Source organism: Oncorhynchus keta, unplaced genomic scaffold, assembly GCF_023373465.1.
Source record: "Oncorhynchus keta strain PuntledgeMale-10-30-2019 unplaced genomic scaffold, Oket_V2 Un_contig_28413_pilon_pilon, whole genome shotgun sequence".
Classification (NCBI taxonomy): domain Eukaryota; kingdom Metazoa; phylum Chordata; class Actinopteri; order Salmoniformes; family Salmonidae; genus Oncorhynchus; species Oncorhynchus keta.
In genome coordinates, this window is record NW_026286026.1 from 15,705 (window position 1) to 32,139 (window position 16,435).

The 16,435-nt window shown below is 40.7% G+C and overlaps 1 protein-coding gene across 2 annotated transcripts in view; it reads left to right on the forward strand.

Annotated features, from left to right (window-relative positions):
* Window positions 1–1,033: 1,033 nt before the first annotated feature.
* LOC118391364 (amyloid protein-binding protein 2-like) overlaps window positions 1,034–16,435 on the forward strand; it is a 29,433-nt gene continuing 14,031 nt past the window's right edge. The window contains exons 1-9 of one of the 2 annotated variants that reach the window (XM_035782700.2): window positions 1,034–1,378; window positions 1,788–1,876; window positions 14,481–14,632; window positions 14,715–14,838; window positions 14,952–15,120; window positions 15,224–15,313; window positions 15,468–15,535; window positions 15,630–15,735; window positions 16,304–16,428. In XM_035782700.2, the coding sequence (XP_035638593.1) occupies window positions 1,241–1,378; window positions 1,788–1,876; window positions 14,481–14,632; window positions 14,715–14,838; window positions 14,952–15,120; window positions 15,224–15,313; window positions 15,468–15,535; window positions 15,630–15,735; window positions 16,304–16,428 (1,061 nt within the window). In that variant the 5' untranslated portion in view covers window positions 1,034–1,240. Of the gene's footprint in view, window positions 1,379–1,787; window positions 1,877–13,145; window positions 13,667–14,480; window positions 14,633–14,714; window positions 14,839–14,951; window positions 15,121–15,223; window positions 15,314–15,467; window positions 15,536–15,629; window positions 15,736–16,303; window positions 16,429–16,435 lie in introns of those variants that run through there. The other variant, XM_052507022.1, reaches the window with a different exon arrangement.

The window sequence follows — 16,435 nt, forward strand, 5'->3', positions numbered from 1 at the left end:
GACAGACCTCAGCGTGGGAGCCTCTAGTTTTAGTTTCTGTCTGTAGGCAGGGATCAGCAAAATGGAGTCGTGGTCAGCTTTTCCGAAAGGGGGGCGGGGCAGGGCCTTATATGCGTCGCGGAAGTTAGAGTAACAATGATCCAAGGTTTTTCCACCCCTGGTTGCACAATCGATATGCTGATAAAATTTAGGGAGTCTTGTTTTCAGATTAGCCTTGTTAAAATCCCCAGCTACAATGAATGCAGCCTCCGGATAAATTGTTTCCAGTTTGCAAAGAGTTAAATAAAGTTTGTTCAGAGCCATCGATGTGTCTGCTTGGGGGGGGGATATATATGGCTGTGATTATAATCGAAGAGAATTCTCTTGGTAGATAATGCGGTCTACATTTGATTGTGAGGAATTCTAAATCAGGTGAACATAAGGATTTGAGTTCCTGTATGTTTCTTTCATCACACCATGTTTCGTTAGCCACAAGGCATACGCCCCCACCCCTATTCTTACCAGAAAGTTGTTTGTTTCTGTCCGCGCGATGCGTGGAGAAACCCGTTGGCAGCACCGCTTCGGATAGCGTCTCTCCAGTGAGCCATGTTTCCGTGAAGCACAGAACGTTACAGTCTCTGATGTCCCTCTGGAATGCTACCCTTGCTCGGATTTCATCAACCTTGTTGTCTAGAGACTGGACATTGGCAAGAAGAATGCTAGGGAGTGGTGCACGGTGTGCCCGTCTCCGGAGTCTGACCAGAAGACCGCTGCGTTTCCCTCTTTTTCGGAGTCGTTTTTTTTGGGGGTCGCTGCATGCGATCCATTCCGTTGTCCTGTTTGTAAGGCAGAACACAGGATCCGCGTTGCGAAAAACATATTCTTGGTCGAAATATATTTTTACCCTAATTATTAATTTACAATGTATGCAGAACGGAATTATTTTGAAGAGTCCAAAAAACATTTGACCTGGAAGTACTTAGTATTTATTTAGCTGTATGAGTGTTTACACTAACCGGATGCTTCAAATGTATACATCCGGTGAAACATCTGTTTCTGTCTGATGGGACTGGCTCAGTGCGTATCCTCTTAGGAACATGGCCGATGATTAGTTAATGCTGGTGCTTAACCCGATGACAGACTCAAAACTGTTTTGCTACATGAGAAGGTACAAGAAAAAGGAGTTCAAACTTGGCAAGGTGGTTAGCTAGCTACGGTATATCGAGAGGGGGTGTCGCTTGCTGTAGAAAAGGAAAACAACATGGCGGCATTGGAGCTCGAATGGATCCCAGAGACTCTGTACAACACTGCTATATCAGCAGTGGTGGACAATTACAGTCGATCGCGAAGGGATATTCGTTGCATCCCTGAGAATATTCAATTTGATGTGTATTACAAGGTACGTTCATAGTCTAGTTTGCTAACTATATAACGTAATGTTCGCGAGAAGTGACTCGTTTTAGCTGACCTTGGCTATCAAACGTTTTGCAAAGCAAATCAACTGATTATTTGCTATCATGTTATTTAGCAAGCTTAACCATAAACCAAAGACTAATAGTCATCTGACGACAAATTGTTTATTAACATGTCTTAAAAGTGCATTTCTTGCTGAAGTCCTAAATAGTAGCACATGTGTTCATGATTTCAATTGGGAGTGTCTCTAAACATCTTATGTTGTGATCTGTGAAAACATTGTGTTTTGAACAGTAGTTAGTGGGAGCTCACACTCAAATTCTACATGTTGATAATCATTCTCTGACACGCCTGTCCTTTTTTTGCTTTCATAACCTGTTTTCGTGTTTCCCCAGCTGTACCAGCAGGGTCGGCTCTGCCAACTGGGGGGAGAGTTTTGTGAACTGGAGGTGTTTGCCAAAGTTCTACGGGCATCTGATAAAAGGTACTTGTTTGGTTCTGTATAGGTCATTATCAATCAAATGTCCCAATGTGGTGCAGAGCATTCCATTTGGCTGCTGGGGGGCATGGAGACCCCTGGCTCTGCTAAAACCATTGACAACTGCGTGATGTTTAAGGATTTTTTAAAGAAATGTTTTAACATTTACATTTAAGTCATTTAGCAGACGCTCTTATCCAGAGCGACTTACAAATTGACTAGGTCTATTTGGTTTCAATAGAATCAACTCTTGAATAGCATAGACAGATCTATGAATTTAATGTTATTCCACATTTAGCTCTATTAGAGTTATACAGCAAGTAACAGCATGCTTTTCGTGATCAGTAAACATCAATTGATCATGTAATTTCAGATATGTGAGGGTAACTTATCCATTTGGCATGTATCTAGCTAAACAAATTTATGCCATTTATCATTTAGGTTGCTTCATCAGAGATTAGGCTTTTGGAAAGATCCTGACATCGGCAAGTCCTGGTAATGTTGTCAGTCGGACTTCTGCTTGCTTTTTAACTGACCATGTTGACATGATCTGTTATTCGCTAGCTAGCCAATTTGCAAACTGACGTGGTCCATCAGTCATGCCTGTCAGCAGCAATCGGGATTAAACACTCTTGAAAACAATGTTGAAAAGGGGATAATCTTAACTTCAATAGGTAGTCTTGCTTGTTGCCTTTGGAGTCCAGAGTGGACCGACTAAAACTCAATCATATGTTTGACATCTTAAATGATCTTGCTCCAAGTGATATGAAAAAACACATTGATATGGTCTATAACCAGCACAGTTACAATACCAGAGCTAGTGTTATGTCTTGTAAAATCACAAGAGTTAACAGTACTGCGAGGAGCACTTTTTTTCGATGCAGACATTTGTCTATGGAATAGCCTCCCCTTGGAGATCAAGCAATGAAAAAGTAGAATAGCTTTAAAAAGCAGGCAAAGGTTGCCCAACTAAGAGAAACCACTCCACTGTCTTCTTGTGCCCTTACTGCTGGTCAGGTTTATTTATTTGAAAGATGGGTATGATTGTTTTTTAAGGTTAGAAAATGTGTAATGAATATGTTTTTGTTTTTTAAAGTTAATGAAAATTGCCACTTTAGGATGTTAATATACATTATTGTATTCATTGTTTGTTATTTTGGATTTCCTTTTAATAGTAATGTGTTACTGTTTTTACCATCGAGGACCACTTTGGAAACAAGATCTTTGATTCTTACTTTTAAGTGCTATCATTTGGGTCCACATTGTAAATGTTTCTGTATATCTTACCCAAATAAATTAAATTCACTCAAATATCCAATTAATGGTGGCCAATATTGAACGATATTGTGAGGCTACCCACACATATCTGAAATTACATTATCAAATTATGTTTACTGAAAAGCATGGAGTTAATTGCTGTATAACTCTGATAGATCTAAATGTGCGTAATTGTGTTGCATGGTTTAATGAGACATTTGTCGTTCCGATTATGCTCATCAACAGTTGATGATATTATAACAAAATAGTTAATATTTTTATTTAGCGATCCCTTGAAAACTGCAGGTAGTTGTCAATGGTTTCAGCAGAGCTGGGGATCTCTTTGCCCCCTTGAAGGCAAATCAAAATCTCTGCACCTTATTGTGACATTTTATTGATAATGACCTATAGAGTGGTGAGGAGGAGGAGTCTACCGTGTCCGGAAGTGACTTCACCATTTTCTGTATTCAGGGTTCACTCGAACATCCTTTTAAGCTTTGTTTTACTATTGACAGTTGGAGCTGATTTTGGGATTGTATATTCACTGTTTAATCAAACTTTTAAAGTCAACTCCCGATATCAGGGCATATATTCTTGAATATGTCTAGTTTTTGTCCTTATTGCCAAAATTCATGAATACTGCACCCTCAACTTCAAAACTCCTTTGCTAGTGTTGCGACGTTGTATTAGTTAATGTGACGACTGTTGCTTATCAAATGATTAAAGATCTCTAATTGCGTGATTAACTGAATCAAGCAATTAACTCATTAACCTGGGGCACCATGGAAAAAAGTTTTATTGAGTTTCTATTTCACAAATTAACTAAGAATATCGATTTTTACCACAGTCGCTAATTAATCAGTTTCCTCTACAGTCTCATTCTGAACGTCGCATAATCCGGGAATCTGCACGGACCCGGGTCTCACCAATGAGTTCATACCACACCAATCTTAGTTGAGTATTTATTTACTAGAAAGCTAAAATGATGATAAAAGATACACATACACAACACACAGTCTAGGCTATTGATTAAGAACTTAGTATAACGGGCCAACACACTATGGCGCGTGTCACCCAAAATGGGGATTTAAAAGGGAGAGAAAAAGAGAAAGTACACAAGAGAAATATACATTTGGGTGCATTTGTCAGCTATGCTTATTTTAACCATAGCCTTGCCCCAAATTGCCGCCCTTATGCGGCAGAATATAATGATGTAATTACGTGTGGGAGGTATCAGATGGGAAGCTCCACGTGGGTCGTTTAGGCTTCTCAATGAAGCACTTCTCAGGCGCAACTCTCTGGTCGTCCTCACAATGTCAGTGTCCTTTTGGTCAGACAGCTCTGTAGCTCAGGGCTCACAGCGTAGGAATGAAACAGTGTAGATACCACGATTCGATGGGTAGTGGAGGTTAGGTGGTCTGGCTTGAATTCACCTGCTTAGACACAGCTACTCATTAGTAGCATGGGTAGAAAAATATTTATTTGTCTTCAACCTTGAGTTGGGTTCGGTGACTTTTTAGACCTTGGCTGCAGCTCGGGTCACTTAGTCTGTTATGTTAATTCTTCACTCAGATGTCTTATACCCTCGGGTCAGAAGTGGGCGTAACCACCTTTAGGGCAATTCTCTGGGCGTACCAAGTGAAGAGGCAAGGTCTAGATTTGACTCAAATCCATTTTTAGACAACTAACTAGAGGTCGACCGATTATGATTTTTCAACGCCGATACCGATTAATTGAGGCCCCAAAAAGCCGATACCGATTAATCGGCTGATTTTTAGTTTTTACTTTTTGTTGTTGTAATAATGACAATTACAACAATACTGAATTAACACTTATTTTGACTGAATATAAAACATAAATAAAATAAATTTAGCCTCAAATAAATAATCAAACATGTTCAATTTGGTTTAAATAATGCAAAAACATAGTGTTGGAGAAAGTGCTGTTTGAATGAATGATTACGGGCCTGCTGCTGCCCAGTCAGACTGCTCTATCAAATCAGACTTAATTATAACATAACACACAGAAATACGAGCCTTTGGTCATTAATATTATCGAATCCAGAAACTATAATTTTGAAAACAAAACGTTTATTATTTCAGTGAAGTACGGAACCGTTCGGTATTTTATCTAACGGGTGGTATCCCTAAGTCTAAATATTCTTGTTAAATTGCACAACCTTCAATGTATGTCATAAGTACGTAAAATTCTGGCAAATTAGTTCGCAATGAGCCAGGCAGCCCAAACTGTTGCATATACCCTGACTGCGTGCAATGAACACAAAAGAAATTACACAATTTCACCTGGTTATTAATATTGCCTGCTTACCTGGATTAGTAGTTATAACTAGTGATTATGATTGATTGTTTTTTATAAGATAAGTTTAATGCTAGCTAGCAATTTACCTTGGCTTCTACTGCATTTGCGTAACAGGCAGGCTACTCGTGGAGTGCAATGGTTAGAGCGTTGGACTAGTTAAATGTGCGGTTGCAAGATTGTAACCCCTGAGCTGACAAGGTGAAAATCTGTCGTTCTGCCCCTGAACAAGGCAGTTAACCCACAGTATCTAAGCAGTCATTGAAAATAAGAATGTGTTCTTAACTGACTTGCCTAGTTAAATAAAAGGTAAAAATGTAATTTATTTTGTTAAATAATCAGAAATCGGTGCCCAAAAATACTGATCTTCCGATTGTTATGAAAACTTGAAATCGGCCCTAATTAATCGACCGTTCCGATTAATCGGTCGACCTCTACAACTAACTTCACATTTCATCTTTACCAAAACATTCTCTTTGATTTGGAGATTTTCCACACAACGTACAATATATAAACACCACGCATATCCAAGGAAAACTCTTACAGTTACAATGTTTTTGTAATTCCGTCATCTATTAACCTTTAATAACAAAACAAAAATGACGTACATTTTCATATTCCATCTATCGTCATGACCACCATTGTGGCTGACAGAAGAGGACACAGGAATGTTGTCTGTGGCCTAATATTTACCATGGGCGTGAGGGTTCATAAAACCCCCACATCTTCAGACCCCTAGATCTCTCTGTTGAGAGATCATCTGTAGGGTTGTGGTCTCCTGTAACCTGACCTGATCAGGACAGTCATGACACTAGTTATACAAGCATGTAACTAAGAAATATTCTTGAAATAAATGTAAAAATGATTTATTGTTTTGTTGACGCGAATCCAAGTTCAGTTTTGAAATCCATTGGCGTAGGGTTAGCTGGATGTTTCTAACTGGTCTTGGAACTGTGACAACGGGTATCCTCTCCCCGCTTAGCTCAATGGGATATGTAGTGATATGATTTTGTCAACACAGCCACATATGTACACAGCCTTGTACCCTTATTTTTTCTAAACTGCTGATTTATATCAGACTTTATTAATATAACGAGTAATCCGGGAATGTCAGGTTATTTGACACGCAAAAATAGAGACTCTACAGAGCACAATGACTACAATGAATGGATAAATTACTTCTGGACATGGAGCCGAGGAGCTCCTCCTCACCACGCAATAGGAATCTGATCAAACAATTACGTGAAATGAAAGGGATCTGACAAGAGCCTTAAGCCAATGTTAAATGCCCTTGTCACACATTGACAGATGAGCCTTTATGCTGCTGTTCTCATGTACAGTTGAAGTCGGACGTTAACATACACTTAGGTTGGAGTCATTAAAACTAGTTTTTCTACCACTCCACAAATTTCTTGTTAACAAACTATAGTTTTGGCAAGTTGGTTAGACATGTACTTTGTGCATGACACAAGTCATTTCTCCAACAATTGTTTACAGACAGATTATTTAACTTTTAATTCACTGTATCACAATTCCAGTGGGTCAGAAGTTTACATACACTAAGTTGACTGTGCCTTTAAACACATAATTTGAGTTAATTGTAGGTGTACCTGTGGATTTATTTCAAGGCCTACCTTCAAACTCAGTGCCTCTTTGCTTGACATCATGGGAAAATCAAAAGAAATCAGCCAAGATCTCAGAAAATAAATTGTAGACCTCCACAAGTCTGATTCATCCTTGGGAGCAATTTCCAAATGCCTGAAGGTACAGTGTTTGCCTGTACAAACAATAGTACGCAAGTATAAACACCATGGAATCACGCAGCCATCATACTGCTCAGGAAGGAGACGAGTTGTGTCTCCTAGAGATGCACTTACTTTGGTGCGAGAATTGCAAATCAATCCCAGAACAACATCAAAGGACCTTGTGAAGATGCTGGAGGAAACATACAAAAGTATCTGTTTCCACAGTAAAACGAGTCCTATGTCGACACAACCTGGCAGCTCAGCAAGGAAGAAGCCACTGCTCAAAAACCACCATAATAAAGCCAGACTACAGTTCGCAACTGCACATGGGGACAAAGATCGTACTTTTTGGAGAAATGTCCTCTTGTCTGATGAAACAAAAATGGAACTGTTTGGCCATAATGACCATCGTTATGTTTGGAGGAAAAGGGGGAGGCTTGCAAGGCAAAAAACACCATGCCAACCGTGAAGCACGTTGGTGGCAGAATCTTGTTGTGGGGGTGCTTTGCTGCAGGAGGAACTGGTGCACTACACAACATAGATGGCGTCATGAGGAGGGAAAGTTACGTGGATACATTAAAGCAACATCTCATCTCAGACTGTGCAAATGGGCAATGATCTCCTTCCAGCAAAACCTTAAGGAATACAAAGTCAAACATCTCCAAGTTAAGCAAACGGCAATGCACCCTAATTAGTGTATGTAAACTGACCCACTGGGAATGTGATAAAATAAATAAAAGTTGAAATAAATCAGTTTCTCTACTAATTCTGACATTTCACATTCTTAAAATAAAGTGGTGATCCTAACTGACCTAACTGTCAAAATCCTACCAATGCCATACTCTCCGTGGCCTCCAATTGCTCTTAAATACAAGTAAAACTAAATGCATATCTCATGAAAGTTAATGCGGAACTCTCAGAATTGGCTTCAACTATTTCGCAACAAAGCATCCTTCACTCATGCTGAAATAAAAACATACATTTCCATTGTATAACTGACCATCCTAACTGTCAATCCTCGACTTTGGCAGTCTCTATGGGGGTGTCATTTACAAAATAGCCTGCCAATACCCAACTCAACAAATTGGATGCAGTCTATCAGGCAGCTTCAATGCAATCCGTTTTGTCACAAGTAAAACAAATGCCCCATATACCTACCCACCATTGACGACCTGACTTAGAACGACAACTACAAATCGTTGGCTGGCCCTTCCAGACCCATATCATCCAATCCAAAGTTAAATCTAGAATTGGCTTCCTATTTCGCCAAACCCACTGGCTCCATGTCATCTACAAAAAGACCCTGCTAGGTAAAGTCCCCCATTATCTCAGCTCGCTGGTCACCATAGCATCTCCCACCTGCAGCACACGCTCCAGCAGGTATATCTCTCTAGTCACCCCCAAAACCAATTCTTTCTTTGGCTGCCTCTCCTTCCATTTCTCTGCTACCAATGACTGGAACGAACTACAAAAATCACTGAAACTGGAAACACTTATCTCCCTCACTAGCTTTAAGCACCAACTGTCAGAGCAGCTCACAGATTACTGCACCTGTACATAGCCCACCTATAATTTAGCCCAAACAACTACCTCTTTCCCAACTGTATTTCATTTATTTATTTATTTTGCTCCTTTGCACCCCATTATTCTTATTTCTACTTTGCACATTCTTCCATTGCAAAACTACCATTCCAGTGTTTTACTTGCTATATTGTATTTACTTTGCCACCATGGCATTTTTTGCCTTTACCTCCCTTCTCACCTCATTTGCTCACATTCTATATAGACTTGTTTATACTGTATTATTGACTGTATGTTTGTTTTACTCCATGTGTAACTCTGTGTCGTTGTATGTGTCAAACTGCTTTGCTTTATCTTGGCCAGGTCGCAATTGTAAATGAGAACTTGTTCTCAACTTGCCTACCTGGTTAAATAAAGGTTAAATAAAAAAAGAGAGGGAATTTTTACTTGGATTATTATTTAATTTAAAAAATGTTTTAAGCAAGTAGGCCAGTTGAGAACAAGTTCTCATTTACCACTGTGACCTGGCCAAGATAAAGCAAAGCAGTGTGACAAAATCAACAACACAGAGTTACACATGGGATAAACAAATGTACAGTCAATAACACAATAGAGAAATCTGTATACAGTGTGCAAATTAAGTATGGAGATATGGCAATAAATAGGCCAATAGTGGCGAAGTAATTACAATTGAGCAATTTACATTGGAGTGATTATATTTGCAGATGAGGATGTGCAAGTAGATATATTGGTGTGCAAAAGAGCAGAAAAACCAAAACAAATATGGTGATTTAGGTAGTTGGTTGGATGGGCTATTTACAGATGGGCTGTGTACAGCTGCAGTGATTCGGTAAGCTGCTCTGACAGCTGACGCTTAAAGTTAGTGAGGGTTATATAAGTATCCTACTTCAGTGATCTTTGTAATTCATTCCATTCATTGGCAGCAGAGAACTGGGAGGAAAGGTGGCCAAAATAGTTGTTGGCTTTGGGGATGACCAGTGAAATATACCTGCTGGAGCGCGTGCCATGGGTGGGTGTTGCTATGGCGATCAGTGAGCTGAGATAAGGCGGAGCTATACCTAGCAAAGACTTATCGATGACCTGGAGCCAGTGGGTTTGGCAACGAATATGTAGCGAGGTCCAGCCAACGAGAGCATACAGGTCACAATGGTGGGTAGTATATGGGGCTTTGTGACAAAACGGATGGCACTGTTATAGACTGCATCCAATTGGCTGAGTATAATGTTGGAGGCTAATTTGTAAATGACATAGCCAAAGTCAAGGATTGGTAGGACAGTCCGTTTTACGAGGGTATGTTTGGCAGCATGAGTGAAGGAGGCTTTGTTGCAAAATTGGAAGCCGATTCTAGATTTAACTTTGGATTGGATATGCTTAATGTGAGTCTGGAAGGGGAGTTTACAGTCTATCCAGACACCTAGGTATTTGTGGTTGTCCACATATTCTAAGTCAGAACCGTCCAGAGTAGAGGTCGACCGATTAATTGGAATGGCCGATTTGAAGTTTTCATAACAATCGGTAATCATCATTTTTGGACACTGATCATGGCCAATTACATTGCACTCCACGAGGAGACTGCGAGACAGGCTGACTACCTGTTATGCGAGTGCAGCAAGGAGCCAAGGTAAGGTGCTAGCTAGCATTAAACGTATCTTATACAAAACAATCAATCTTAACATAATGACTTGTTTACTACACATGATTGATGATATTACTAGTTTATCTAGCTTGTCCTGCGTTGCATATAATCGATGCTGTGCCTGTTAATTTATCATTGTATTACAGCCTACTTCTCCAAACGGGTGATTTAAGAAGCGCATTTGCGAAAAAAGCACTATCGTTGCACCAATGTGTACCTAACCATAAACATCAACGCCTTTCTTAAAATCAATACACAAGTATATATTTTTAAAGCTGCATATTTAGTTAATATTGCCTGCTGACATGAATTTCTTTTAACCTCTCTAGGGTACTTGGGACGCTAACGCTAACCAACATCCAGTGAAAGTGCAGGGTGCCAAATTCAAACAACAGAAATCTCATAATTAAATTCCTCATTCCTCACATGTATTATACACCATTTTAAAGATAAACTTGTTGTTAATCCCACCACAGTGTCCGATTTCAAAAAGGCTTTACGACAAAAGCATACCATGTGATTATGTTAGGTCAGTACCTAGTCACAAAAAAACACAGCCATTTTTCCAGCCAAAGAGAGGAGTCACAAAAAGCAGAAATAGAGAGAAAGTTAATCACTGACCTCTGATCTTCATCAGATGGCACTCATAGGACTTCATGTTACACAATACATGTATGTTTTGTTCGATAAAGTTCATATTTATATCCAAAAATCTCTGTTTACATTGGCGTGTTATGTTTTGCCTCCAAAACATCTGGTGAAAGTGCAGAGCGCTACGTCAATTTACAGAAATACTCATCAATAATGTGGATGAAAATACAATTTATGCATGGAATTAAAGATGTACTTCTCCTTAATGCAACCACTGTGTCAGATTTCAAAAAAGCTTTACGGAAAAAGCACACTGGAATAATCTGAGTACAGGGAACGGAGCTAACTCTCACGGGCGCGCGCCTGACTGAGCACATGGCCTTCTGGCAGACCCATGACTAAATCAGCTCTCATTCTCTCCCACTTCACAGTAGAAGCCTGAAACAAGATTCTAAAGACTGTTGAGGTCTAGCGGAAACATTAGGAAGTACAATATGACCCCACAGACACTGTGTATTGGATAGGCTAAGACTTGAAAACTTACAAACCTCAGATTTCCCACTTCCTGGTTGGATTTTTTTCTATTTTTTTTTCTTGGGTTTTTGCCAGCCATATGAGTTCTGTTATACTCACAGACATCATTCAAACAGTTTTAGAAACTTCAGAGTGTTTTCTATCCAAATCTTGGCCTGAGCAGCAGGCAGTTTACTCTGGGCACGCTTTTCATCCGGATGTGAAAATACTGCCCCCTACCCCAAAGAAGTTAACTAAGGAAATTGTGTCACTTCTCTTGTGTTCTGTGCAACAGAGTCAGGGTATATGCAGCAGTTTGGGCCGCCTGGCCCGTTGCTTCAAGCATTGCGCTGTTTATGACTTCAAGCCTATCAACTCTAGAGATTAGGCTGGCAATACTAAAGTACCTCCAATAGTCAAAGTATATGAAATACAAATGGTATAGAGAGAAATAGTCCTATAATAACCACAACCTAAAACTTCATACCTGGGAATATTGAAGACTCATTTTATATATATATATATAGGAGGAGCCACCAGCTTTCATATGTTCTGAGCAAGGAACTTAAGCGTTAGCTTTTTTACATGGCACGTAATTGCGGTTTTACTTTCTTCTCCAACACTTTGTTTTTGCATTATTTAAACCAAATTGAACATGTTTCATTATTTGAGACTAAATTTATTTTATTGATGTATTATATTAAGTTAAAACAAGTGTTTATTGTCCATTCAGTATTGTTGTAATTGTCCTTATTACAAATATATATATATATATATAAAAATTGGCAGATTAATCGGCATCTGCTTTTTTTAGTCCTCCGATAATCGGTATCATAATCGGTCGACCTCTAGTCCAGAGTAGTGATGTGATCTTAGAATTCCTCACAATCAAATGTCGACCGCATTATCTACCAAGAGAATTCTCTTCAATTATAATCGCAGCCGCTTATATTCCCCCCCAAGCAGACACATCTACGGCCCTGAACAAACTTTATTTGACTCTATGTAAACTGGAAACCACATATCCTGAGGCTGCATTCATTGTAGCTGGGGATTTTAACAAGGCATGCTTCAAGTGGGCCACCATTGTTCCTGTTCCCAAGAAAGCTAAGGTAACTGAGCTAAACGACTACTGCCCCGTAGCACTCACTTCTGTCATCATGAATTGCATTAAGAGACTAGTCAAGGACCATATCACCTCCACCCTACCTGACACCCTAGACCCACTCCAATTTGCTTACTGCCCCAATAGGTCCACAGACGACACAATCGCAACCACACTGCACACTGCCCTAACCCATCTAGATAAGAGGAATACCTATACGAGAATGCTGTTCATCAACTACAGCTCAGCATTTAACACCATAGTACCCTCCAAACTCGTCATCAAGCTTGAGACCCTGGGTCTCGACCCTGCCCTGTGCAACTGGGTACTGGACTTCCTGACGGACTGCCCCCAGGTAGTGAGGGTAAGTAACAACATCTCCACCCCGCTGATCCTCAACACTTGGGCCCCACAAGGGTGCGTTTTGAGCCCTCTCCTGTACTCCCTGTTCACCCACGACTGCGTGACCATGCACGCATCCAACTCAATCATCAAGTTTGCAGACGACACTACAGTGGTAGTCTTGATTACCAACAACGACGAGATGGCCTACAGGGGGAGGTGAGGGCCCTCGGAGTGTGGTGTCAGGAAAATAACCTCACACTCAACGCCAACAAAACAAAGGAGATGATCGTAGACTTCAGGAAACAGCAGAGGGAGCACCCCCCTATCCACATTGACGGGACAGTAGTGGAGAGGGTAGTAAGTTTTAATTTCCTCGGCGTACACATCCCGGACAAACTGAATTGGTCCACCCACACAGACAGCATGTTGAAGAAGGCGCAGCAGCGCCTCTTCAACCTCAGGAGGCTAAAGAAATTTGTCCTGTCACCAAAAGCACTCACAAACTTTTACAGATGCACAATCGAGAGCATCCTGTCGGGCTGTATCACCGCCTGGTACGGCAACTGCTCTGCCCACAACAGTAAAGCTCTCCAGAGGGTAGTGAGGTCTGCACAACGCGTCACCGGGGGCAAACTACCTGCCTTCCAGGATACCTACACCACCCGATGTCACAGGAAGGCCATAAAGATCATCAAGGACAACAACCACCCGAGCCACTGCCTGTTCATCCCGCTATCATCCAGAAGGTGAGGTCAGTACAGGTGCATCAAAGCAGGGACCGAGAGACTGAAAAACAGCTTCTATCTCAAGGCCATCAGACTGTTAAACAGCCACCACTAACATTGAGTGGCTGCTGCCAACAGACTGACTCAACTCCAGGCACTTTAATAATGTAAAAAGTAATGTAAAAATGTATCACTAGCCACTTTAAACAATGCCACTTAATATAATGTTTACATACCCTACATTACTCATCTCATATGTATATACTGTACTCTATACCATCTACTGCATCTTGCCTAGGCTGTTCTGTACCATCACTCAGTCATATATTTATATGTACATATTCTTCATCTCTTTACACTTGTGTATAAGATAGTTGTTGTGAAATTGTTAGGTTAGATTACTCGTTGGTTATTACTGCATTGTCGGAACTAGAAGCACAAGCATTTCGCTACACTTGCATTAACATCATGGTTATGTGTATGTGACAAATAGAATTTGATTTGCTGGGCGGGCGGGCGGGCGGGCAGGTAGGTGAGGGCAGCGATCGGTTGAAGAGCATGCATTTAGTTTTATTAGCAATTAAGAGCAGTTGGAGGCCACAGAAGAAGTGTTGAATGGCGTTGAAGCTCGTTTGGAAGTTTGTTTACACAGTGTCCAAAGAAGGGCCAGATGTATACAGAATGGTGTCGTCTGCGTAGTGGTGTCGAGATTCAATGTCAGGATCTGTGAAAAACTGAGTTTAAGTGCATTTGGTTAAGGTGTATGTAAACTTCCGACTTCAACTGTATGTTTGTATCACGTCTTTATGCCCTGTCTTTGTGTGTGTGCCTGCAGACACCTCCTGCACCACTGCTTCCAGGCCCTGATGGATCATGGGGTGAAAGTCGCCTCCGTCCTGGCCAACTCCTTCAGCCGTCGCTGCTCCTACATTGCAGAGTCTGATGCCCATGTGAAAGTGAAGGCCATTCACTTTGGCTTTGTTTTAGGTAGGCCCCTGTACCCATCAACTTTCCTCACTTTTCTTCAACTTTTGTGTCTGTTTGTACTAATGTTGACCCTGTCCTGTAGGTGGCTTTCTGTCTGACGCAGGCTGGTATGGTGATGCAGAGAATGTGTTTCTGGCGTGTCTGCAGCTGTGCACACTGCATGATGAGGTTCTGCACTGGTACCGTGCTGTGGAGTGCTGTGTCAGGTAAGTTGGTCCCAGAGAGTTAGTATATTCTGTTCTGATTCTAGTTCTATGGCTGGTAACTCCTAGTTTATATTTGCCCACAAAAGCTTGCTAGACTCAACACTTTCTCTTAGGTTGCTTCATGTCCGGAATGGCAACTGCAAGTACCATCTTGGTGAAGAGACTGTCAAGTTGGCCCAGCTTTACATGGACAAACTGGCCAAACATGGTCATCAGGCCAACAAAGCTGCACTCTATGGAGAGCTGTGTGCTCTGCTCTTTGCTAAGAGCCTTTATGATGAGGTATTTTGCATTAAAGAGATACTTTATATCAAGTGGTGGTTAGATAGTTTTGGTGTTCTGGTTTTTCCTGTAGATATCATCACCTATATCATGTCTTGTGCAGGCCTACAGGTGGTGCATAGAGGCAATGAAAGAGATCACAGTGGGTTTGCCTGTTAAGGTTGTGGTAGATGTCCTAAGACAGGCTTCCAAGGTATGAGTGCTCCCTTTTCCTGTGTTAGATAAACAAATACTTTTTGAGATGTTCCCATACGGTCATAAGAGCCACTGTAATGCTGTATTAGTAATTTATGCTACTACAGACTGTAGTTGGCACTTAGCTTGGTTTCATGTGTTTGAACCTACAGGCCTGTGTAGTAAAGAGGGAGTTCAGGAAGGCAGAGCATCTGATAAAGCATGCTGTTTTCCTGGCACGGTAGGTTAGTTTCACAACACTGTGTGTTGTAAAATGTATAAGCTAGTATTTGTCTGTCTCCTTCACTAATGTCTGTTTCCTTGTTGTTTTGCAGTGAGCATTTTGGACACAAGCATCCCAAGTATTCAGACACTCTCCTTGATTATGGTTTTTATTTGCTGAATGTGGATAACATCTGCCAATCAGTTGCAATATACCAGGTGAGAGAGTTGGTCTGAGATGTACAGTTGAAGTCAGAAGTTTACACACACTTGGGTTGGAATTAAAACTCGTTTTTCAACCACTCTACAAGTTTCTTGTTAATAAACTATATCGTTTTGGCAAGTCGGTTAGGACATCTACTTTGTGAATAACATAGGTCATTTCTCCAACAATTGTTTACAGAGATTATTTCACTTATTGTGGGAAGCTTGTGGAAGGCTACCCAAAACGTTTGACCCAAGTTAAACAATTTAAAGGCAATGCTACCAAATACTAATTGAGTGTATGTAAACGTCTGACCCACTGGGAATGTGATGAAAGAAATAAAAGCTGAAATAAATCATTCTCTACTATTATTCTAACATTTCACATTCTTAAAATAAAGTGGTGATCCTAACTGACCTAAAACAGGGTATTGTTATGAGGAATAAATGTCAGAAATTGTGAAAAACTGAGTTTAAATGTATTTGGCTAAGATGTATGTGAACTTCCGACTTCAACTGTAGATAGACAGCAGAGATGGGAGGTGTATCAAATGTGTGATTATTGAAACTGTTAATATTGCAGACGGCTCTAGATATCCGGCAGTCGGTTTTCGGGGGAAAGAATATCCATGTGGCCACAGCACACGAGGACCTGGCATACTCCTCCTATGTGCATCTGTACAGCTCTGGCAAATTTGACAATGCACTGTGAGTA